Genomic DNA, 25,508 nt, shown 5'->3' with positions numbered 1-25,508 from the left:
TCATCACATTTTCTGACGGAATTGACAGTTGCTGGATTTACAAGGATGTTACTAGAATTGAGAGGATGCAACCATCAGGAAAGGCTGAGCAGGTTGGAACTCTTTTCTCTAGAAATGAAAAGAGTAAGAGGAGACCTGATAAAGGCCTTGAAAAATTATGAAGGGATTCAGTTGGGTGGATGTGGAGAAACCATTTCCACTTGCGGGTTCATCCAGAACAAGGGGGCATCAATATAAGATGGCAACTGACTGATCAAATAAAGAATTGAGGAGGAATTTCTTTATACAGAGAGTGGGGAGAATGTGGCACTCTGCCACATGGAGTGGTTGAAGCGGAGAGCATTGATACATTTAAGGGGAGGCTTGATGCATACATGATGGAGAAGGGAATAGAGGGATATGGGGGCAGGAAAAGGTAATTAAAATGGGAGGAAGCTCGCGTGGAGTATAAATACCGGCGTAGACCAAGTTGGGCCAAATGGCCTGTCTCTATGCTGCAGATTCTGTGCAATGTAATTCTATCCAACTCCTCACTTGGCAGGATAGAGCCTAGTTTAGGGAACACCACAGCCAGCCTACATCAAAATCCTGTCACATTTCATTTTCTGGACATAAAAGTTAGTGGATTTCAGTGTAAACTCATCTAAATCTGATACCCATTTAGTACATTTATATTCGTCATACTGTAAATATTAAACCTTTCCACAGACTTTGGCCTGAGAGCAAAGACAGTTTGGAATAGACGAGCAGGTGAACTGCATTAACCAACTGCACATGCTCCAAATAGTTAGCCGCAAATTGTTCTTTAAATTTGTGGGGTCACTGGCAAGACTGCATCTTTATTGCCCAACCCTAGTTGCCCTAAGGTAGTATCATAGTATGTACAGCACAGGAGGCGGCCATTCGGCCCATCGTGCCTGTGCCGGCTCTTTGAAAGAGCAATCCAATTAGTCCCATTCTCCTGCTTTTGCCCCGTAGCCCTGTAATTTTTTTCCCTTCAAGTATTTATCCAATTCCCTTTTGGGCAGTGCATTCCAGATCATTACAACTCGCTGCGTAAAAAATGTTTCCTCATGTCGCCTCTGGTTCTTTTGCTGATCACCTTAAATCTGTGTCCTCTGGTTACTGAACCTTCTGCCACTGGAAACAGTTTCTCCTCATTTACTCTCTCAGAACAGTCATCATTTTGAACACCTCTATCAAATCTCCTTCTCTGTTCTAAGGAGAACAACCCCAGCTTCTCCAATCTCTCCATATAACTGAAGTCCCTCATCCCTGGTACCATTCTAGTAAATCTCTTCTGCACCCTCTCTATGGCCTTGACATCCTTCCTAAAGCGTTGTGCCCAGAATTGAACACAATAATCCAGCTGAGGCCTAATCAGTGTTTTCTTAAAGATTAGCATAACTTCCTTGCTTTTGTACTCTGTGCCTCTATTAATAAAGCCCAAGATCTCATATGCCTTTTTAACAGGCTTCTCAACTTGTCCCGCCACCTTCAAAGACCCCCAAGTGTTTGTTCCTGCACTCCCTTTAAAATTATCCCATTTAATTTATATTGCCTCCCCTCATTCTTCCTACCAAAATGCATCACTTCACACTTCTCTGCATTAAATTTCATCTGCCATGTGTCTGTCCATTTCACCAGTCTGTCTATGTCCTCCTGAAGTCTGTTACTATCCTCCACATTGTTTACTACATTTCTGAGTTTCGTGTCATCTAATTATATCCTCTATACCAAAGTCCAGATCATTAATATATATCAAAAAGAGGAGTGGTCCTAATACTGACCTCTGGGGAACACCACTGTATACTTCCCTCCAGTCTGAAAAACAACTGTTCACCACTACTCTCTGCTTTCTGTCCCTTAGCCAATTTTGTATCCAAACTGCCACTGTCCCATTAATCCCATGGGCTTTAATTTTTCTAATAAGTCTATTATGTGGTAACTTATCAAATGCCTTTTGAAAGTCCATATACACATCAACTGCACTACCCTCATCAACCTTCTCCGTTACTTCTTCAAAGAATTCAATCAAGTTAGTCAAACACGATTTTCCTTTAACAAATCCGTGCTGACTCATTTATTAGCCCATACTTTTCCAAGTGCCAATTAATTTTGTCCCACATTATTGTCTCTAATGGTCGCCCCACCGCCGATGTTAGGCTGACCGGCCTGTAATTGCCTGGTTTATCCCTCTCCCCTTTTTGTTTTGAACAGGAGTGTGGCATTTGCAATCCTCCAGTACTGTCCCCATTTCTAAGGAGGATTGTAGGATTGTGGCCAGAGACCCAGCAATTTCCCTCCTTATTTCCCTCAGTAACCTAGGATGCATCGCATCTAGACTGGGTGACTTTTCTACTTTGAAAACGCCAATCTTTTAAGTACCTTCTTTATCTATTTTTATCCTATCCAATATCACTTCTACCTTCTTCTTTACTGCTACAATGGCAGCATCCTCTTCTCTAGTGAAGACAGATGCAAAGTCTTCATTTAGTACCTCAGCCATGCCCTCTGCCTCCACATGAAGATCTCCTTTTTTGTCCCTAATCGATCCCACCCTTCTTTTGACTACCATTTTACTATTTATATGTTTATAAGAGACTTTTGGGTTCCCTTTTATGTTAGCCACTAATCTATTCTCATACTCTCTCTTTGCTCCTCATATTCCCTTTTTTAGATCTCCTCTGTACTTTATGTATTCAGCCTGGTTCACTACTGTATTATGAACCTTACAATCATCATAAGCCTCCTTTTTCTATATCGTTATATCTTTAGTCATCCAGGGAGCTCTAGCTTTGTATGCCCTTCCTTTCCCCCTCATAGGAATGTGTTTACTCTGTACCCGAACCAACTCCTCCTTGAAGGCCTCCCATTGTTCAGTTACTGTTTTGCCTGCCAATTTTTGATTCCAATCCACCTGGTCAAGATCCCTTTTTAACTCGCTGAAATTCGCCCTCTCCAGTTTCGTATTTTCACACTTGACTGTTCCTTGTCCTTTTCCATAACTATTCTAAACCTAATGATATTATGATCATTGATCCCTAAATGCTCCCCCACTGAAACACGCTCCACTTCATTCCCCAGAACTAGGTCTAGCATTGTTTCCTTCCTCGTTGGACTGGAAACATACTGTTCCAGAGAGTTCTCCTGTATGCATTTCAGGAATTCCTACCCCTCTTTGGCCTTTACATTGTTATTCTCCCAGTCTTTATTGGGATAATTGAAGTCCCCCATTATCACTACTCTTATAGTTCTTGCATCATTCCATAATTTGCCTGCGAATTTGCTCCTCTATCTCCTTCCCACTATTTGGTGGCCTATAGTCTACACCCAGTAACGTTATAGTTCCTCTATTGTTCCTTAATTCTAAACAATAGATTCTGTCTTTGACCCCTCAACTACATCATCACTTTCCAGTGCTATAATCGTTTCTTTGATCAATACTGCCACCCCACCCTCCTTTCTTTCTTTCCCTATCTTTCCTGAATACTTTGTAGCTAAGAATAGTAAGTACCCAATCCTCCCCTTGTTTGAGCCAGGTCTCTGTTATTGCCACTATATCATAGTCCCATTTGGTAACTTGAGCCTGCAGCTCACCAACCTTATTTACTACGCTAAGTGCATTTAAGTACATGCACTCGAATCTCATCTTAGTCTGCCTTACAATTGCCCCCTGCCTGATCCCTTCTATTTCTGAAATCTTCTTTACTCTAATGCTATTTGTCCCTCCAAAGCCTCTCTGCACCTCTCTAATGTTTCAGCCTGGTGCCCATCCCCTTGCCAAAATAGTTTAAACTCTCCCCCACAGCACTAGTTAACCTCCCCACGAGGACATTGGTCCCAGCTCTGTTGAAGTTGCAACCCGTCCATGTTGAACTGATCCCTCCTGCCCCAGATCTGGTCCCAATGCTCCAGGAATCTGAAGCCCTTCCTCCTGCACCATTTCTCCAGCCAGGCTTTTACCTGTTTTATTCTACTATTTCTATACTCACTTGCATGTGGCACTGGGAGTAATCCAGAGATTACTACTTTTGAGGTTCTGCTTTTTAAACTTCCTCCCTAGCTCCGGAAATTCTGACTACAGTGGTGCGATTTCTCCTAGAACTGCTGCAGTCCTTGTGATGATGGTGCTCCTACGATGATTGCTACAACACTACACGCAGCAGTTTTTAAAATTATTACTGACATAGCCTGATTATTTCCACACTACTTTTCCTGAAACAATCAATGATAGCAAAGTATTAACCTGTATGTAAACATTAGGCCCAATTAACACACTACCTTTCACTCATTAGTCCCCAAGAGCACATGTTTTATAAGTTTTATATCTGTGCTATGAACAAAAAGGAGAAAAATCAACAACACAGCACATTACTACTAGGGCACAAAACAAAATCAGTGGCACAAATCCAGTTAATATAGGAATCTGTAAGACCATACAAAGGATCCAGAAGGAGATCAGCCCTTAAAACACAAAGACTAATCTCAGCTATCCTAAACGAGACTCATTAACTGGTGAAACTGTCAAAGTACAATGTGCTACAGAGAAACAGCTGTAACTGTTAAAGCTTACCTTTTGATCTGGTCTATTTGTGTCAACACTGCATTAACTACTCGAATGGCATCAGATGGCTCTGTGCCAGCCTTTGAAGCACTCCTGGCTGCTGTCAAACTTTCAACCTGCAGTACGAGGAACACTGAGTCAATAGATAACCTCGTTGTAAACAGGTCATGATCTACACTGCATTTTTAAATCCAACCTTCAGGACAAACAACTGTAGCTTCTCTTTTCAAAATTAAAAGTTGCTGGTCAAATTCCTCCAAATTATATTTATTATTGAACAAAGAGTAAAGTTTTTGTCATTTAAAATAAAAAAATCACACAAGCTTTTACACAAATGTGTTAATAGATTAAATTAATTTTACTGATGCATTAATGGTTTGAAAGTCTTCTATAGAGGACTCCTACAGATAATGACAACCCACCCCCGACAGTGTCAGCTAGTCAAAGGAAAACATGCAATTACTGCAGCATTTTTAAAAAATGAATCTACAGCAACAGAAACAACACACCAGTAAACCAACAGAAATTTGATGGTAGAGAGACAGAAATTTGATGACTACGTGGACCATTTTAGATCCCTTCAGAGTCCTAAGGTCTGGGGACTCCAGTTTGAAAACCTATGACCTAGAATAATGGATACCCAAGATTGATTACAAGGATTTGCTCTAGCTTGTAGATTCCAGGTGATGCCAAACCGCAAAAGCCAAGCTTTAGCAACTCAAACATATGAAAACAGGAAGCAGAAAAGGCAATCAGTGCTTACTGTATCTGGCCATCCCCCCCCAATTACTAAACTAACTTAACTATCCACTTCCTCTGCCAACTCCAAGTATGTCCAAATTTCCTTACAAGCAGGTGACTGTACATAGGACTAGGAATAGGCCATTAAGCCTGTTCCACCATTCCATTAGATCATGACTGATCCGTATCACAGCTCCATAGCCCTTGATATCCTTACCGAACAAAAACCTATCAATCTCAGTCTTGAAAATTTTAATTGCCCTAGCATCCACAGTACAGGACCCAAAAAGACCATTTCTATTCATTGATCCTGCCCCAACTGTCAGCCTTCCAACCGCACTTTATCTCTTATACTGTTTAAAATCCTATCTGCCAAAGGTATATCCATCATCCTCTTGAAGTGTATTACCTTCCACACTTGCGATGCCTCCCCAATTAGGCTATTCCATATATTCACCACCCTTTGCACTGAAGTTGTAGCTCAGCTGTGTGTACGTCCTTTCTTGTCTAAGCCTGAATCCCTGTCCCCTGGGCCTTGAATTTTTGTTGATATTGAACACTGCTTGGGGATCCAGTTTCCTTTTGGGTCTTAAATAAAGTCACCTCTAAGCCACCTTTTTTTCCTATGTATACATCCCAATACCCATAGCACAGAGGCCAATCCCATTTATCTGCCCTATTTTGGACTCCCTCACTCCCCCAATGCCCAGAATGTCCTTGTGGTACAGTGCCTGGAACTAATACACAATAGTCAGAGCAGTGAGCCCTAGGATTAAACTCTTGCCTTGAAGTGACTGCAAGGTATGTATTTTTTTTGTGTGCAAAATGTAAGCATAAGGATACCTCCCTCCCCCCAACCCACTAAGGTTTGCCTTAACAGTGGAACTTTGGGCACAAATATGTTAATGATGCCCAATCCTTCTGGTTGGTCAAGTGGATTTAGCATTTTATAGCGCAATTGTAGCCATTAACTTGTTGATTAGCAGAACTTTTCTTCAAAAATGTTTTGTCAAAGAACACTAGAAGAATGATAGCTTGGCTTGGTTGATAGCACTCTCAACTCTTACTGAGGTGGTCATGGGTTCAAGCCCCACTAAGGACTGCGAACGTAATTTAGGCCAACACACCAGTGCAGTACTGAGGGAGTGCTGCACTTCCGGAGTTGCCTTCTTTCGGATGAGACGTTAAACCGAGGCCTCGCCCTGCTTGTCCAGATTCTAAGGCACTATTTGAAGAAGAGCAGGTGGTTCTCAATGGTCACCCCTCAACCAACACCTCCAAAACCAGATTAACTGGTCATTTATCTCAATGCTCTTTGCAGGATCTTGCTGTGCACAAATCGGCTGATGCGCTTACCTACATAACAACAGTGACTGCACTTCAAAAGCATTTCATTGGTTACCAAGTCTTTGAAAAGAGCTATGGACGTAGAAGGACCGACATAAAAGAGTTATTTTTTCTTACCCATCTATTAACAGTACAATGCGCTAAAATAAAATTGAAACTCATGCGGTTATTAGAACATGGAATTTAGCAACAAATTCTCTACCACTTAGACCATCAGTATAAAGCGGTCCAGTGACATCTAGTGGCAGATAACCATGTTGCAGCTGAATTTCTGTAAATAGGTTTTACATAGAATTACATTTTACAGCACAGAAACAGGCCTGTGCTGGTGTTTATACTCCACACGAGCCTCCTCCCACCTTATTTCATCTCACCCTCAATATATTTAAATCTTTACACTTTTTAAAAAAAACCCACAAACATATAGTTACACTGTGGATCCTCAGTGTATGTACCTGCAAATATTGTGTAACCCATCTTAATCTGTATTCTGCCTCGACCAAGGGAAGCACATGAATTTTTGTATAGCTCAATAATACTAATGAAGTAATTTAGAAAAACATATTAATCACATGAGCCAATTCGAACTTGTCTCTCAGTGGTGCCATTTTTAGATATTCTTTAGGGCAGAAGGTTTCGTCTTACCTCATCAATTAAAACAAATACAAGGGATTCCGTGTCCCCAATTAACTCCCGAATGGTTTGAAACATCTTTGTAACAAGTTTTCCACTCTGTTTAATAAAAATATTTTAAAAATTAAAATTCAGTTGGTATTAACACACCTCGCTGTTGCTCTAAAGTTAGCTAATAATTCTCTAGAAAAAACATCAAATGTTTGCAAGTTCTAACTTAGCAGTGACACAAAATATATGTTTAAGATTTTTATGCCTTTTTCCATTTCTGTTTATACAAATTGGCAACCATGGTAAACTGGTAGCTGCCAATCTAACCTGCTTACCATTCCATAGGTTTGTCTGACTCACCTTGTATTCAGTCATTACTGAAAACTGATAGTGGTTTGATATCACACTTTCTAGATAAATGTGACTGGTTGTTCAAGTTTACTTAGAATCAACTCTTATGCAATGCAATGTATGTGTTGACCTATTCATAGTATATTAAAGAAAAATTAAACATCAATATCACCCCAAAACTCAATGTAGGCACAAGAGGTTTAGGAAACATTATTTAATAATTATATTAAATAATCAGCTTTTTGTGCTTGAGTAGATCAACAACATTTAACAATATAATATAACTTAATGGGAATAAATGTATGATTTAATGGGAATAAGTTATATAAAAAAAAATTCTGGCTTGAAAAGGTAAAGGTTTAAAAATTGCAAAATTCCTTGGTCACAAGAAAATAACCTGAATGATGTTAAAATGTATAGGCAGATTTACCTCAGAAAACCATTTAGAGAAGAGACTGTGGCTGTTGATTTCTATCAGCTGTCCATACCGGTATCTGAAACACATACAATTGCACTAGCACAGTCTCTTGAAGACTTTTTAAAATAAAATTTAAGTTCATTGGCAATCTAATCCTCATGGCAATTAATGAACACTAAATGTATTCACAAAAATAAAGAGAAGTGAGCTGGGAACTGCCAGTTTCTCTGAATTGTGGCTCTTTTGTGTGTTCCCAACTACAAAATAATTTCACATTCAGACATAAAAGTGACAATAAAAAGTCTGATACTAAATAACTGGTGGATAGGTTACAATCAATTATTGGCTATCACAAGAGAGCAGAGATTAAAGAGCGATAAAGGCTGTAACCACTGAACACACCCATGGTCATACCGTGCAAATTCTTAAGCCACCAATGCTGCTATCTCAACTAAGGTGCCAACAGGTTTAATACTGGAGGGAGGGACAGAGTTGAATAATACAGTTTGAGGTCAAATACACATTAGAATCCAAAATTAACAAATCTAAATTATGAGACCCACCAAAAACAGTAGACACAATGTGATATTGTGTTATAAATACATTAATAATCCTGAAAACATGGCTTTCATCCCATCAGGCTGGGATGGATTCAAACCCAGGTCCCAGAGGTGAAATATTAGAGTTTGTGCGCTAGCCCACTGTATCACAGACCCTCTATTTGGGCAATAGTTGAATTAATCTAAATGTTAGGGTTTCACAATATTATCTATTGTGGAACTTTTAAATATTTTGTGTGCCAACCCTTTTTTCCCTTCCCCTCTCCCATAATGTCCATGAAAATAGCCATCAATTCAGTAAGGGTCAATATATATTCCTGTCCTGTACTTTACTTCCAGCCATAGTACATTTTAAAAATGTAAGCAATTAACAATGCAGAGCACTACAAACTTCTCAAAAATTGCTTCATTCAATGAAACATGATTTTTGTGGAGCATCACCTGTGAGAAAATCGAATGGTGAGTTTTTGAGCCAGTGCTTTACATAAAGATGTTTTACCAGTTCCTGGGGGACCTGTGTTAAGAAGAGAAAACAAAGAAGTCTCAACGTTTATGCTGTGATTATTATTAAGTTGTTATGATGTGGAATGCACTGCCTGAAAGGGTGGTGGAAGCAGATTCAATAGTAACTTTCAAAAGGGAATTGGATAGACACTTGAAAAGGAAAAATGTGCAGGGCTATGGGGAAAGAACAGGGGGAGTGGGATTAATTGGGTAGCTCTTTCAAAGAGCCAGCACAGGCACAATGGGCCGAATAGCCTCCTTCTATGTTCTTTGATTCTATTTGCTTAGATTCTGTTGGGCCTTGGCTAACTTTTCCCACCTGCCTCTCAGCACTATGTCCACACAAGCACCAGCTCCTGCCATCCTGCTAAAGGAGCCATCCTTCATGTCAGCATAGACATGACCTTCGAAAGGTCCGTCAGCTATGGTATCACAATCAAGCACAATCCATTCCCCACCAAATGCCCATACACATGCACTTTGCAGTGGGAGTCACTTGGCAGCAATCACAAGCAGTAATTCTGCCCGATTTTCATCTTTCCTCATTAGAGAATGCTGAACTATTTTTTTTTAAGCCTGCTTTTTATACACTGCGTTTTATGCAGTGCTTTAATACACTATACTCAGTTCCCATGGACCGTCCTTACGAGTAAAAAGCACATTTGAATAGGTTGTTTGCCTCAAAGCACTCTATCGTTTGCTCCTTACATCCCGAGAGACGGCCTTCCTCTATTATTCAAAGCCCATACCGTTCAGCTGGAAGAGTTACTTGCTGCATCAGTCACGTGAACCTCAGACCGTATCTGTGCATAGTTTCAGCAGGAACTCTGCTTAGACACTGAAAATACAGTACTGTATAGCCAGAGTGCCGCAATTTTTTTGCATCTTGCAAAATTTCACAATACATTTCAAAAGCAATTACTTGAGAATATTCTTCTGTTCAATTGGAATGCTGCTTATGTGAGAGATTTAATATGGTAAGTGGTGAGGTAAATAAAGTACAGAATGTTGCCATATAAATTATTCATTTGTCTTGATGTATGTGACATTGTAATCCTTTGATTAGTCATTCTCAGCTATCTAACTTACTGTATAAATTACATTTCCCTTCAATTTTCTCCCCTCCTGTCTTGTATCATTGACTCCCCACAATTTCCACAGAGGAGGCCGCCCTCTGGTTCCACGTCCAAGTTGCCGTTCTTCACGCCTGAGCCTAGGCAGAATGCAAGCTATTCCATCAGACAGGGCATCATAAAACCCTCCCCAAATAACTGCACATTTTCCAATAGGAGTCACTGAAAAAGGACCAGGAGCAGAAATCGTGGCTGATTTTTCCCCTTCCTTACCCAGAGGAAGATAGAACAGGAGTAGGCCATTCAGCCCCTCGAGCCTGTTCTGCCATTCAATTGGATCATGGTTTGATCTGTACCTGATAAAATAATTCTCCAAATACTGGATATGCATCAAATTAAGCTTGGTAGTCTTACTCCTGCATACTGCAACAATTATTGTTGTAGTATTATGTAGTAGTTCAAAAACCCATTCCTTTAACCATGAATTTCACCTCGTCATGCCACTGACCCATCAATAAACAGGTTCATGATATTTGATCTCCTGACACAACTACACGTGGAGTCTTGAAGATTCCAAGATTGGGTGGGACACACTTCCCAAATGGGTAATGTGATCTGGAGGGATTTGAGACTTGTAACAGCGAATTCCTAGACACGCAGGGCTGGTCCCTGGGTACACGGCAGATAAAACAAGGCAAATGGACTGGAACAGCGTAGGAACACCAAGGTGTTGGTATTGATATTGGTAAAAGAGCCAAAACTTACCGTGGAGTAGCACCACTCGATTCCAGGTAATCAGATTGCTGTCAACATTTCGGTCAGAAAACAGCAAGGTGGTTGAGATGTAATCAAGTAACTGTAAGAAATAGAGTTAATATATATCACTTATCAGAATATCAAAACACAACTTATTCTAAATATTTCAACATTCAAAAGTGCTGAAATTGAAAGGATTTTCATGATATATAAACACAAGATGAGATAGGGGGTTTGACAGGGTAGATGCTGAGAGATTGTTTCCCCTGGCTAGAGAGTCCAGAACTAGGGGGCATTGTCGCAGGGTAAGGGGTCAGCCATTCAAGACTGAGACGAGGAGGAATTTCTTCATGCAGAGCGTTGTGAATCTTTGGAATTCCCTACCCCAGAGGACTGTGGATGCTGAGTCATTGAATATATTCAAGGCTGAGATAGATAGATTTTTGGACTCTAGGGGAATCAAAGGATATAGGGATCGGGCGGGAAAAGGTAGTTGAGGTCAAAGATCAGCCATGATCTGATTAAATGGCGGAGCAGGTTCGAGGGGCCACATGGCTTGCTCCTGCTCCTATTTCTTATGTTCTTACAGCAGGTCCTCAAAAACAATGTTTTGTTGTATCTGACAATACACCTACTGCTGCACACCCCTTATATATTAACTATTAAAGATCTGCCTGCTCATCCTGTATTTATACCTTGAAAGTTCTGCTGCCCGTATCCTATCCCACACCAAGTCACCCTCACACATCATTCCTATCCTTGCTGATCTACATTGGCTCCCAGTCCTCCAATGCCCCATGTTTAAAACTGTCCTTCTTGTGTTTAAATCCCTTCCTGCCTCTGTAAGCTCCTCCAACCCTACAAACCCATCCCCTGAATTATCCATTTGTGCATTCTCCCTCCCTGCACCTCACCATTGGTGGTTTTGCGTTCATCTGTGTAAGCCTCACTGGCTGAAATTCCCCACCTAAAACTCTCCCATCTCCCTTGCCTCCTTTAAGGCCCTCCTTAAAACCCACTTCTTCGACCAAGCTGTTGGTCATCCCTCTTAAATCTCTCCTTCATTGGCTCGAAGAGCCTTAGGACAGTTTTCTACATTAAAGATGCCACATAAATGCAAGTTGTTATATAGAATTTGGGAACACCTTGTGTTTACCTGGAATTTGGGATAAATTACAACTTCTATTTATCAGCAACCCACAATCAATTTTCAATCTGAATAGTCTGAAGGTACACGCTTCTGCATGAATACAAACCTTACAACACTAATAACTAGCCGGTTATTACATACAAAAGAGGAACAGAATACAAAAAAGGAAAATTCTGACCCAATTCCCCTCAATGCATTTGACAGTATGCATTCCAAATTCAATTCCTTCTGCAATTTGGATACTGCTATAGAAATTTTATCTATTGAAAACAGAGTTGGCACCACTACTTGGAAAACAGAACATTTTTTCAGGAGCATTCTGTGATGACGTGGAAGAGTCAAAGGCATTTTTAAAGAAGCTGTGCTACATTGATACACATATGAAGAGTTGATTTAGATAAAGCTAAACTATTAAAACTAATTTCAGTTATGTCAACAAATCTTGATATATTCCTTAACACAAATGTACTGTAAACCTATAGCAAAAAACAACTAGCCATAAGCAGTTCAAGCATTTTTTCCATCATAGCCTGGATATCATTGCAAACTTTGAAGGTACTTACTTGTGATTTAACCTCGCTATCATATACCAAGCTCTCCCACAGACCATGAAATTCACCTACAAAGAGGGGATTAAAAACTATACTTAGAGAAGGACATAAAGTGAACTATATTTCAAGAATGGTGAGAATTTTAGCTCACAAGAGCTGAAGACGTGCAGTTCTTTTTTTTAAAAATAAGAATTCCCGTATTTGATAAAAAATTCAGTCCACACATTCTTAAGGAAGCCAACCCACCATTCTATTGGCTATGATTTTTATAACAAACTTTACAAATTAACATCGACCACACACATTATCTAATGTATGCCTGCCAAGAACAAAGACCAGTCAATATAATATTGGACCATTAGATGCTAACATGGTTTGAAAATTCAGGACTGTACATTATCCAACAATAAATAAGAGGATACTGTGGATATTTTGTAAAATTGATTTGAGACGGATTTTTGCTGGTTGCAGAACAGTCATTAACCCAAATAGCACGAAAGGAGAGTTTGAACATATAGTAAAGTGCTTATTCCAAGGAATCCATGAATGAAGAATTGTTATAATTGTCAGTGCTGCGACTATCAGATGACTTTGTTTTATTTGCTCTCAGAATGTGGACACTCTTTTGCCCATCCCAGTTTTATATAATATATAGCCTACAACCATAAATGGAGACTCTATTGCTAACTTATACGTAGAAACAACAGATCTATTACAGAACATGGCGAACTGCTTTAATATTTACTGGGAATTGTTCAGCCTGGATCCCTTTAACGTTAACAAAAGAAACTTGCTATCTGCTGGGATTTCTCTCAGTCTGCTGGTGGGCCAGTGCACCCAGTTAACCAGCTTTACGATGCAGGAGCAGACTGCAATGAGGTTTTGTGGTACATACCGGCAGGTAGGAGCCAATTGTTTGCTGCTGACATGTTCTCATCTTCCCCTTCCAAAATCTCGGAGGATGGACCTTCCAAATTCAGACGAAATATGTAAATTGTAAGATTGGATTTTGTCAGGTCAATAGGCTGAGAGAGAGAATGAAGAGGATAGTTTAATGGCAGCCAGCATATTTGACAAATCTGAAAAATTACCAGTCTTTAGTTTTTGGGTTTTGTATCCACTAGGTAGGAATAACTGGGAAAAGTAAACCAGTCTTTTGAAAGTCATTACAGTGATATGAAGAAAAGCTTTTTGAAAATAAAAAATATCCATACTAAATTGAGGTCATCAATTTCTCCCCCACCTAGTTAACTTTTAACAACCCCCCCCCCCCGCACCAAGAAATAAGATTTATATTCCACTTGCACCCTGACTTGTGCTTTATACTTATAGCTCATCTACAGAACAGGGATCAGCTTCCACAAGTCTCTGCAAAATATTCTTTATAAGTAACATTTTCAATTAGTTTACCAGAGTTCCTCTGATGAACATTCTGGAATTTATTTATTTATTCAGATAATGGTAAAATACAAAATACAAACATTTTAATGTTAAAATACTGTTGCAACAGACACCAACATTTAAAACATTTAGGTGCAGAGTGCTGAATTTTGTCATATAGTTCTATATTATGTGACGGGAACAGAAGTGATTTTTTTAAATGATACAACAATAACAACTTGCATTTCTTCACCCAGAGGGTGGTGGGGGTCTGGAACTCACTGCCTGAAAGGGTGGTGGTGGTAGAGGCAGAAACCCTCATCACATTTAAAAAGTACTTGGATACGCACTTGAAGTGCCACAGCCTACAAGGCTACGGACCAAGAGCTGGAAAGCGGAAATAGGCTGGATGGCTCTTTTTCGGCCGGCACGGACAAGATGGGCTGAATGGCCTCCTTCTGAGCCGTAAATTTCATGATTCTATGAAAAAGGAATATGAAACGAAACTTGCGAGGGATAGCAAGGATAACATAAAAAGTTTTTACAATTGTATTAGAAGAAAATGGATAGTCAAGGGTAAAGTGAGCCCTTTAAAAACAGATGCAGGTAATATTGCAAATAAAAATAAGGAAATGGCAGACTTGTTGAATAATGACTGTGTCAGTCTTCACAGTAGAGGAACAGGATAATTAATATACCTGACATTTCAGGGAAACTAATAATGAATCAAGGACTGGAACTCAGTAAAGTTAATGAAAGCAAGAAAACAATATTAGAAAAGATAATGGTACTAAAGACTGATAAATCCCCAGGGTTTTAAAGTTAATTGGTGAGGAAATTGCAAATGCTTTAGCCATAATCTTCCAAAGCTTACTCAATTCAGGAATTGTCCCTTTAGATTGGAAAATTGCAAATTTAACTCCATTATTTAAGAAAGGAGAGAGAGAGAAACCAGGAAATTATAGACCCGTTAGTCTAACATCTGTTGTGGGGAAGTTATTGGAATCTATAATTAAGTGACTGAGCACTTAGTAGAAGTTTGAGCTGATTAGAGAACCAACATGGATTTGTGAAGGGTTGGTCATGTCTGACAAACCTAATTGAATTTTTTGAGGAAGTAACTAAAGTAGTAGACAGAGGTATGTCTATGGATATAGTTTATATGGACTTCCAGAAGGCATTCAATAAGGTTACACATAAGAGACTGTTAGCTAAAATTAAAGCTCATGGAATTAAAAGTAAAATATTGACCTGGTCCCTTTTATGTTACCGACTAATCTTTTCTCATGTGTTCCCTTTGCCCCTCTTATCTTTTTCTGTTCTCCTTTGCACTCTCTGTAATAAGCTTGGTTCTCTACCTGACATTTATCATAAGCCTTCTTTTTCCGTCTAATTTTACTCTCAATTTCTTTAGTCATCCAGAGAGCTCTAGCTTTGGATGCCCTTCCTATCCTCCTCATAGGAATGTCTAGTCTGTACCCGAACTAGCTCCACCTTGAATGCCTCCCATTGCTTATTTACAGTTTTACCTGTCGATCTTTGTTTCCATCCACCAGGGCAAGAACCCTTTTCAACTCACTGAAATTAGCCCTCCTCCAGTTGAGTATCTTCACCTTTGATTTTTCCTTGTCCTTTTCTGTAACTACTCTAAACTTAATGATATTGTGATCACTGTTTCCCAAATGCTCTCCCACTGAAACATGATACACTTCATTCCCTAGAACTAGATCCAGTTCTGCTTCCTTCCTCATTAGGCTGGAATCATACTGATCAAGAAGGTTCTCCTGTATACATTTAAGGAATTCCTCCCCCTTCTTGCCCTTTACACTGTTTGTTCCCCCAGTCGATATTAGGATAATTGAAGTCCCCCATTATCGTTACTCTATTGTTTTACATCTTTCTGAAATTTGCTCCTCCATCTCCTTTCCACCGTTTGTTGATCTCGAGCATACACTCATCAGTGTAGTAGCGCCTCTTCTGCTCCGTAACTCTAACCAAATAGATTCTGTCTTTGAACCCTCAATCGCTTCATCGTTTTCCAGGGCTGTATCTTTGATCAATACTGCCACCCCCCCGCCTACTTTTCTCCTTCTCTATTTCTCCTGAATACATTGTACCGAGACAAAAATTGACACCGAGCCATAGAAAGTGACATTAGGACAGGTGACCAATCAAATGACAGCAAGAGAAGGTTTTACTGTCAAACAATGCATTTCATTCTTACACACATACAGTACGCTGTCAATATTACACATAACATTGAAGTGGTAGGACACATGTTTGTGCCCACTTATTTCCTACACAATCAACATTTGATTTCAACCAGCTCACCAGGAGGGATGCTTCTCAGCTTGTAGTGCCTGCTTACACATTTTACCTCTCTGGTTCTTTAAATGAGCTGTATTCCAAATATGAAAACATAATAGCCACAAATTTCTTGGTGGGCCACAGCGCTGTCAGATCTGTGCGAAGCAAGACTTCTGCTTGCCAGTCAGTCCCTGCGCTGACCCCATCCCAAAGCCCAGAGCTGGTGTGATTTACATAAAGTATTTTGAACTGGGCTCCCTGGGCCTTTGCAGGCAATGGGGGTGGGGGGTGCACAGTCAAGAATATCAGAGCAGCGTGTTATGGCTGAAGGGTCAAATCCTTTATCAAAAAATTGCAGCAAATGTCCTTCTTTCCAGTTTCATGCCGCAATCAATCAAATTGAGAATTGGCACTATAGCTCCCCCCCACCCCACCCCACCTCCCCCCCAATTTAAGCCTCTGTGCTGCAGGTGTGCATCATGCAGATGCACTTTACATTGGCTTTCAGAGAAGTGGCACTGGTGCGAATTCTGGTGCGGCCTTCATCCTGCCACCTCTCGTAACAACGTCACAGAGGAATTTCAGCGCCATTACTTTCAACATCAATGGTTTGCTATTTCTTAACGGCTGGTGCTACATACACACAGATATATATGGGTAAAAGCGATTTCTTCAGTATCTGCAGTCTGCTCTATTGACAGACCCAAGTTATACTGCTTTCTGCACTTTGCACTGAACTCAGCTCAAAGCAGTTCACACTCACACGTGATTCAACACAGGGATTTCCGATTCTAGGGTGGGTTACCTTTTAACGTTGGGAGATCGTGGACAGGAGCAGGCGCTTTCTCTTAATATCAAAAGGATTGGAAAATTAAGTTTATAAAATCCCAAGGACATTTTAACTGCGGCTGCTCACCGAGCTATAATTATACTACACAGGCTCCAAGCAATGCGATACCACCTACTCGGGTAGTCTCAAATCGCTGGCTTTGTGCAATTGCAAGTCAATTATACTCCCACTTTCACACTGATGTGCTTAGCATCCAAAATGACTTTGCACTGATGCAAAAGTAGCAAAATAACTGCTTGCTAACCTAGCTGTCAGCTGCTTCAGTACATCAATTCACATAGTTGTACTGGCAGTTGGCAGCAAGCAGTGCATCCTCTCAAATAGATAATAATGCATGCAACAGAAGAAAATGACAATCAAGTTGTAGTGCAAGCTTACTTTCCTTATATGCTGGCTGGGAAGTAAAGAAAAGCACTTTCATCACATTAAGTGACTCATCCCCGACCACTCAATTGCAAAATACCATTTTATTGAATTCTTACAAAAGATCCTGACTAACAATTTTAATCTTTCCCTCTCCCTCCCCCTCCCTCTTACCTGTCTCTCCTTCATTGTAAGATCCGTGTCTACGATGCACACAGAATTTACATTCCTCGCCAGAAATTCATCATCAAATTCCATCCAGACATAATCTCCGAAAACCACTCTGTGTCTGCTTAGCAGCAGCAGCACACTCTGCCTCACATCTTCTTGCTTCACAGTACTATAAAATCAGAAATAAGCCCTGTAAAAATCCTGAAATGGCTGTTGCAAATGTGTGGATTTGCTTGCTGCATTTTTAATTAAACAGCTGCACCATTTTATTTAAAGACTTCTGGCTTGTTTCATTTCTTGATTTATTGCTAGGCGCTGTTTGTATCTTCATAAAGTGAAATGTATTTTTCTACTGTGTGTAGTATTAATCTCGTCTAGTTCTACATTTGCATAATGTGTATTTGTATGTAGTATTTTCACTTGTACATTTTAATGTAACAATTGGATCTCCCATGGCATTGCACAAATAGAGTCATGACCAATCATCTTCAGGTGAAGCGGGGTCAGAGGGTAGAAGGATAAGTGGACCAGGGCCTGCAAACATAATTCAGTCCCCATTTTAAAGTAATACATTCTGTCCTAATTTTTATATTTCTATGATAAATTCCTGTGTCCACATTTATACTGTAAACTGTCCATTTAAACTTATTGGGTCAGATTTTGCTGTAAAAATAACAGTGAGGCTAACAGCGCTCACCATTATTCATGTGCAAATCAGGCAATAAGTTCCAGCGACTGCACATGCATAGTTAAATGCGAAAATCCAGAAGTTGCTGGCCGAGATGCGATGCTCCTCCAAAAGCTGCACGAATACAGCATCTCGCTGTCTGGCTCCCCATTCAAATGTATTGGACGGCGTGAATTTCCAATACTTAAGAAACTAAACACGCCAAAAAAAGTTGTCAAGTCGATGTAACCTTTTAACGGCATGGGAAGTCTTAATTACTGCCTTTCTGGCACTGAAAATTAACTTATACAAGTGTGGGGTCTCATTCCTTCATGTTTTAATTATTGTCGTACATTATAAAAAAAATTAATTCATTTTTTAAAAACTTTTTCTTTCTGTCCCTTAATCTATTTTATTTCGCTTTGATTTGACATTGAATGCACTATTCTAACTTACACTTCCTGGTTCTGACTGCGCTGTTACTAACAATGCTTCAATCAGATTGGTTAAGGAGATACACAATTGCTTGCCCTGTTCGCACAGATCCCAGATGCCCTGTAGAGGGCGACGTGCTTTTTGGATCTCTAATTTACAGGAACTTGCCGAGCAAAACCTCTATGGGTAAGTGCAAGACTAATGAACGGTGTCTCTCGCAGCAAAGTCCTGTCCATTGTGTTGTAATTACACCCTTCTGCCAGTGATGGCATTGCAGCACTTACACTGGAAGGAGGGTGTAATTACAGCACTACAGGTTTACATAGGCAATTCCACTATACGTGTGACAGGAATTTATAATGGAAAATATTGATCGGAAATGCATGCAGGCGCAAGATATTTAATATATTAATAGATACTGCTAAATTGAAAATTTCTACTTCAAAAGAAATAAGAGATTAAACCTTGTTTCAAACTGTTTAGGAATTATTTTGGAACTTTATTGTGTGATCAAAGGACTTAGTTTCATGTCCTGCTTGAATCATTAGATTATAATACTGATACCAAAAGTGGGAGAACAAGACAAAACTTACTGTCTTATCAGAAACAAGAATTTTGTGTAGTGAACCATCAAGAACTGTTATAATTCTTCAGAAAATATTCTTACCAAGGGCAATTGATCCATTACATCCGCCAATTGGAAGAGTTTGCATAGTTTCGCACAGGACTACATTTAATGCAGTAAGCACACTACTGCAAGCAGAGTTATTGTTAATCCTCGGGGAACGCTCTTCTATTGAGGACAGATTATTGGGATGAAACCTCCAGATCATATAAAATAGGATAAAGTCTACAGAAATTGTTGTTGAATCATTTTCTATTTCTGGGTTTAATATAAATCCGAAGCTGCAGCACTGGTCACTAGCCATTCAATTGAGAACTTTTGACCTCAAAGAATTGGAATTTATGCTTTTTACTAAATAAAGGGATCCTGCCAGTCAACATTTTGCATCATCCCATCAAGACAACAATTTGCACCTTTAACATTGCAAATATCCCAATATCTCAGGAGCGTAATCGGACAAAAACTGACACCGAGCTGAAGAAGGAAGCATTAGGACAGGAAGGGGTTGGCTTTAAGGAGGATCTTAAAGGAGGTGGAGGGGTTTAGGGAGAGAATTTCAGAGCTTAGGGCCGAGACGGCTGAAGGTGCGGCCGCCAATCGTGGGATGAAGAAAGTGGGGGATGCATCAGAGGCCAGAGTCATGAGAATGCATAGTTCTTGGAGGGTTGTAGGGCTGGAGGAGGTTGCATAGTTAGGGAGGAATGAGACCTTGGAGGGAGTTGAACATGAGGATGACAATTTTAAAAAGGAGGCGTTTGGGAGCCGGGAGCCAGTGTAGGCCAGTGAGCACAGGGGCGATGGATGATTGAAGCAAGTTAGGATACGGGCAGCAGAGTTTTGGATGAGCTGAAGTTTATGGAGGGTGGAAGCTGGGAGGCCAGCCAGGAGAGCACTGGAATAGTTGAGTCTGGAGGTGACAAAAGCATTGAGGAGGGTTTCAGCAGTAGATGGGCTGAGGTAGAGATTCAGTGATATTACAGAGGTGGAAGTAGGTGGTCTTGGGGATGGAGAGGATATGGGGCCGGAAACTCAGCTCAGGGTGAAATAGGATGCCGAAGTTGCAAACAGACTGGTTCAGACTGACAGGGAGGGGCATGGAATTGATGGCTCGGTAACAAAGATTGTGGCAGGGACCAAAGACAATGGTTTCGGGCTTAATTGAAGAAAATTGTGGCTTATTCAGGACTGGATGTCAGACAAGCAGGCTGACAACACACAGGCAATCAGGCAATGGAGGAGTCAAGAGAGATAGAATCATAGAATGGTTGCAGCACAAAAGGAGGCCATTCGGCCCATCAAGCCCGTGCCGGCTCTTTGTAAGCACAATCCAGTTAATCCCACTCCTCTCGTTCTTTCCCCTGCAAATTTTTTCCCTTCAAATATTTATGCAATTCCTTTTCGAAAGCCACAACTGAGTCAGCTTCCATCACCCTTTCAGGCATGAAGGTGAGGTAGAGCTGGGTGTTGTCAGTGTACATGTGGAACCTAACGTTATGTTTTCGGATGATATTGCCAAGGGGCAGCATGTAGATGAGAAATAGGAGGGGGCCAAGTACATATCTTTAGGGGACTCCGGACGTAACGGTGCAGGTACAGGAAAAGAAGACATTGCAGGAGATGCTCTGGCTAAGACTGGGCAGATAGGAGTGGAACCAGGCAAAAGCAGTCTAACTTAGCTGGACAACGGAGGAGAGGTGTTGGAGGAGGATAGTGTGGTCAACCATGTCAAAGGCTGCAGGCAGGTTGACACTTCAGGAGTTACCAGAAAACTGTGATTGGTAAGTAACAGGAAAGCAGGCCACCTCATTGCAACAGAAATCAAAACCATGCCTACTCCTTCCTGGCTTCAGTTCCTATTGCATGCTTGTGTTATTGGGTGATCCAATTTTAATTACTATTTCCCAGTCTCTGACTTTCATTTTCTGCTCCTTGTTCAGTTTTTCAAAAGGAAAATCTCAATTTTCACATATTACCTCTCTGCAAGTCCCCCAACACTATTCCTTGCCCAAGTCAGATAGGTAACCCACTACCAGACCTCCATCAAATCTACTCAACTATTAGAGCGGCTAAACTTTGCATTCACTTCGCCTTGTACAGTAGCCTGGCTGAAATCAGGAACTCAAGACACAAATGAAGGCACAAACCCACTGCATTGCGCATTAGTGTGTTTGACCTAACACCATTCGCCTCGCATTTTGGCTTTTTTAAAAAATGTTTTTTCCATTTTGTTTTCCTTGTTTACTGTGTCATGAGAACGATTGGACAGAAAAACAATCAGATCGTACTGACATGGACATGAAACTAAAAAATAAATGGGTCCATTCTTAGCAGGATCAGCAGTCATTTACAAGTAGCTCCTCATTCAAAACTACTTCAACAGGTTCGACTGCACGAAACAAAATTACTTACCTGTTCGGTTTTACACAGACTTCCACGTGTATTTGCATGGATTCAAATGTTGGTAAAGCTTGTTTTAATTCTCCAGCTGCTGCATCCATTTATAGTTACTGAAACACAAGTTTTTTTTAAATTGGAAAATCTAATCATCTGATGTGCAGTTACGACAGAAGCAAATTCTTAAATTAATTTTCAATAATGGACAATGCTTTCAAGAAAATATCAGATTAAATCCCAACTATACACACATGCAAAATTAATTAACATCATTTTATAGTGTCATGAGATCAAAAAAAAAATCACAATTACAAATGTCCCCTTCACAAGCCTCAGTCGCCCTTGTTTTTTATTCGTTCATGGGATGTGGGCGTCGCTGGCGAGGCCAGCATTTATTGCCCATCCTTAATTGCCCTCGAGAAGGTGGTGGTGAGCCACCTTCTTGAACCGCTGCAGTCCGTGTGGTGAAGGTTCTCCCACAGTGCTGTTAGGAAGGGAGTTCCAGGATTTTGACCCAGCAACGATGAAGGAACGGCGATATATTTCCAAGTCAGGATGGTGTGTGACTTGGAGGGGAACGTGCAGGTGGTGTTGTTCCCACGTACCTGCTGCTCTTGTCCTTCTAGGTGGTAGAGGTTGCGGGTATGGGAGGTGCTGTCGAAGAAGCCTTGGCGAGTTGCTGCAGTGCATCCTGTAGATGGTACACACTGTAGCCACTGTGCGCCGGTGGTGAAGGGAGTGAATGTTTAGAGTGGTGGATGGGGTGCCAATCAAGCGGGCTGCTTTATCCTGGATGGTGTCGAGCTTCTTGAGTGTTGTTGGAGCTGCACTCATCCAGGCAAGTTGAGAGTATTCCATCACATTCCTGACTTGTGCCTTGTAAACGGTGGAAATCTTTCAGAGTCAGGAGGTGAGTCACTCGCCGCAGAATACCCAGTCTCTGACCTGCTCTTGTAGCCACAGTATTTATATGGCTGGTCCAGTTAAGTTTCTGGTCAATGGTGACCCCCAGGATGTTGATGGTGGGGGTTTCGGCGATGGTAATGCCGTTGAATGTCAAGGGGAGGTGGTTAGACTCTCTCTTGTTGGAGATAGTCATTGCCTGGCACTTATCTGGCGCAAATGTTACTTGCCACTTATCAGCCCAAGCCTGGATGTTGTCCAGGTCTTGCTGAACGTGGGCTCGGACTGCTTCATTATTTGAGGGGTTGCGAATGGAACTGAACACTGTGCAATCATCAGCGGACATCCCCATTTCTGACCTTATGATGGAGGGAAGGTCATTGATGAAGCAGCTGAAGATGGTTGGGCCGAGGACACTGCCCTGAGGAACTCCTGCAGCAATGTCCTGGGGCTGAGATGATTGGCCTCCAACAACCACTACCATCTTCCTTTGTGCTAGGTATGACTCCAGCCACTAGAGAGTTTTCCCCGATTCCCATTGACTTCAATCTTACTAGGGCTCCTTGGTGCCACACTCGGTCAAAAGCTGCCTTGATATCAAGGGCAGTCACTCTCACCTCACCTCTAGAATTCAGCTCTTTTGTCCATGCTTGGACCAAGGCTGTAATGAGGTCTGGAGCCAAGTGGTCCTGGCGGAACCCAAACTGAGCATCGGTGAGCAGGTTATTGGTGAGTAAGTGCCGCTTGATAGTAATGTCGTTAACACCTTCCATCACTTTGCTGATGATTGAGAGTAGACCGATGGGGCAGCAATTGGCCGGATTGGATTTGTCCTGCTTTTTGTGGACAGGACATACCTGGGCAATTTTCCACATTGTTGGGTAGATGCAAGAGTTGTAGCTGTACTGGAACAGCTTGGCTAGAGGTGCAGCAATTCTGGAGCACAAGGCTTCAGCACTACAGCTGGGATGTTGTCGGGGCCCATAGCCTTTGCCGTATCCAGTGCACTCAGCCGTTTCTTGATATCACGTGGAGTGAATCGAATTGGCTGAAGACTGGCTTCTGTGATGGTGGGGATATCGGGAGGAGGCTGAGATGGATCATCCACTCAGCACTTCTGGCTGAAGATGGTTGCAAACGCTTCAGCCTTGTCTTTTGCACTCATGTGCTGGACTCCACCATCATTGAGGATGGGGATGTTTACAGAGCCTCCTCCTCCCGTTAGTTGTTTAATTGTCCACCACCATTCACGACTGGATGTGGCAGGACTGCAGAGTTTTGATCTGATCCGTTGGTTGTGGAATCGCTTAGCTCTGTCTATAGCACGTTGCTTCCGCTGTTTAGCATGCATGTAGTCCTGTGTTGTAGCTTCACCAGGTTGGCACCTCATTTTTAGGTATGCCTGGTGCTGCTCCTGGCATGCTCTTCTGCACTCCTCATTGAACCAGGGTTGATCCCCTGGCTTGTTGGTAATGGTAGTGTGAGGAATATGGCAGGCCATGAGGTTACAGATTATGCTGGAATACAATTCTGCTGCTGATGGCCCACAGCGCCTCATGGATGCCCAGTTTTGAGCTGCGAGATCTGTTCTGAATCTATCCCATTTAGCACGGTGGTGGTGCCACACAACACGTTGGATGGTGTCCTCAGTGCGAAGATGGGACTTCGTCTCCACGAGGACTGTGCGGTGGTCACTCCTACGAATACGGTCATGGACAGATGCATCCTCAGCTGCACAGTACAATGCACAGGAGTGTCTAAGCAGCTTAGTCTTTGTGGGCTGCTTAGATACATCGCAGGAAGTCTCAAGTCACAGAAGTTTAAATCAATTAATGTTTCCATTAATTTGTATGTATCTCAAGCTATGAATGCCAACAGAACTTGGGGTTCTAATTTAGAATTTATCCACCAGCAAGGCAGCAGTGCAAAAAATAGCCCTTTCCAACCTCTAGGCAAAAATAACTGAGTTGCCTGGGCTCATAAATCACATATCGACCACAGGATGTACTTTGGACACCCATTAACAGTATGACATTTCTATCCATTACAACTCTTTGATTCATCTCTTGCTACAATGCTACCCAAAAGCACTAGTTCTCCTGCTAGCATAACCCACACGAGGATGTTGTTAGATTGACTTACAACTATAAGGTTGGATCTCCCAAATAAATCCCCTCAATGGTTGTATGGGGGGGGGGGGGGTTAACAGATGGCAGAAAAGAGATGGGGGGGGGGGGGGGGGGGAGGGAAAGCACTTCACAGTCAATGAACTACTTTTTGAAGCACAGTCACAGTTGCAATGTAGGAAAGCCAATTTGCACACAGCAAGATCCCACAAACAGCAATATGAAAGTGACCAGAAAATCTGTTTTAGGCATGTGGGTTAATGGATAAACATTGGCCCAGAACACCAGGGAGAACTCCTCTACTATTCGTCAAAATAGTCATGATGTGGAGATGCCGGTGATGGACTGGGGTGGACAAATGTAAGGAATCTTACAACACCAGGTTATAGTCCAACTGTTTTATTTGAAAATCACAAGCTTTCGGAGGCTTTCTCCTTCGTCAGGTGAGCAAGTGATTTTCAGCTTGTGATTTTCAAATAAAACAGTTGGACTATAACCTGGTGTTGTGAGATTCCTTACATTCATCAAAATAGTGCCATGGGACCTTTTATGTCCACCTGAGAGGGCAGACGGGGCTTCCGTTTAACGTCTCATCTGAAAGTCAGCATCTCCGACAGTGCAGCACTCCCACTCCCTCCCACTGAG

At 41.4% G+C, this 25,508-nt stretch overlaps 1 protein-coding gene across 1 annotated transcript in view; it reads right to left on the bottom strand.

Annotated features, from left to right (window-relative positions):
- trip13 (thyroid hormone receptor interactor 13) overlaps positions 1 to 25,508 on the bottom strand; it is a 38,987-nt gene that overhangs the window by 13,304 nt on the left and 175 nt on the right. The window contains exons 2-10 of the mRNA XM_068000691.1: positions 21,850 to 21,947; positions 17,717 to 17,882; positions 13,538 to 13,667; positions 12,655 to 12,710; positions 10,951 to 11,041; positions 9,050 to 9,122; positions 8,061 to 8,124; positions 7,301 to 7,387; positions 4,577 to 4,683 (exon numbers count right to left, since the gene is read on the bottom strand). Coding sequence (XP_067856792.1) covers positions 4,577 to 4,683; positions 7,301 to 7,387; positions 8,061 to 8,124; positions 9,050 to 9,122; positions 10,951 to 11,041; positions 12,655 to 12,710; positions 13,538 to 13,667; positions 17,717 to 17,882; positions 21,850 to 21,938 — 863 coding nt within the window. The 5' untranslated portion in view covers positions 21,939 to 21,947. The remainder of the gene's footprint in view (positions 1 to 4,576; positions 4,684 to 7,300; positions 7,388 to 8,060; positions 8,125 to 9,049; positions 9,123 to 10,950; positions 11,042 to 12,654; positions 12,711 to 13,537; positions 13,668 to 17,716; positions 17,883 to 21,849; positions 21,948 to 25,508) is intronic.

This window comes from Heptranchias perlo, chromosome 2, assembly GCF_035084215.1.
Source record: "Heptranchias perlo isolate sHepPer1 chromosome 2, sHepPer1.hap1, whole genome shotgun sequence".
In the NCBI taxonomy this organism is placed as follows: domain Eukaryota; kingdom Metazoa; phylum Chordata; class Chondrichthyes; order Hexanchiformes; family Hexanchidae; genus Heptranchias; species Heptranchias perlo.
Note: the sequence above shows the minus strand (reverse complement) of the source record. Positions and strands in the feature narration are given on the sequence as shown.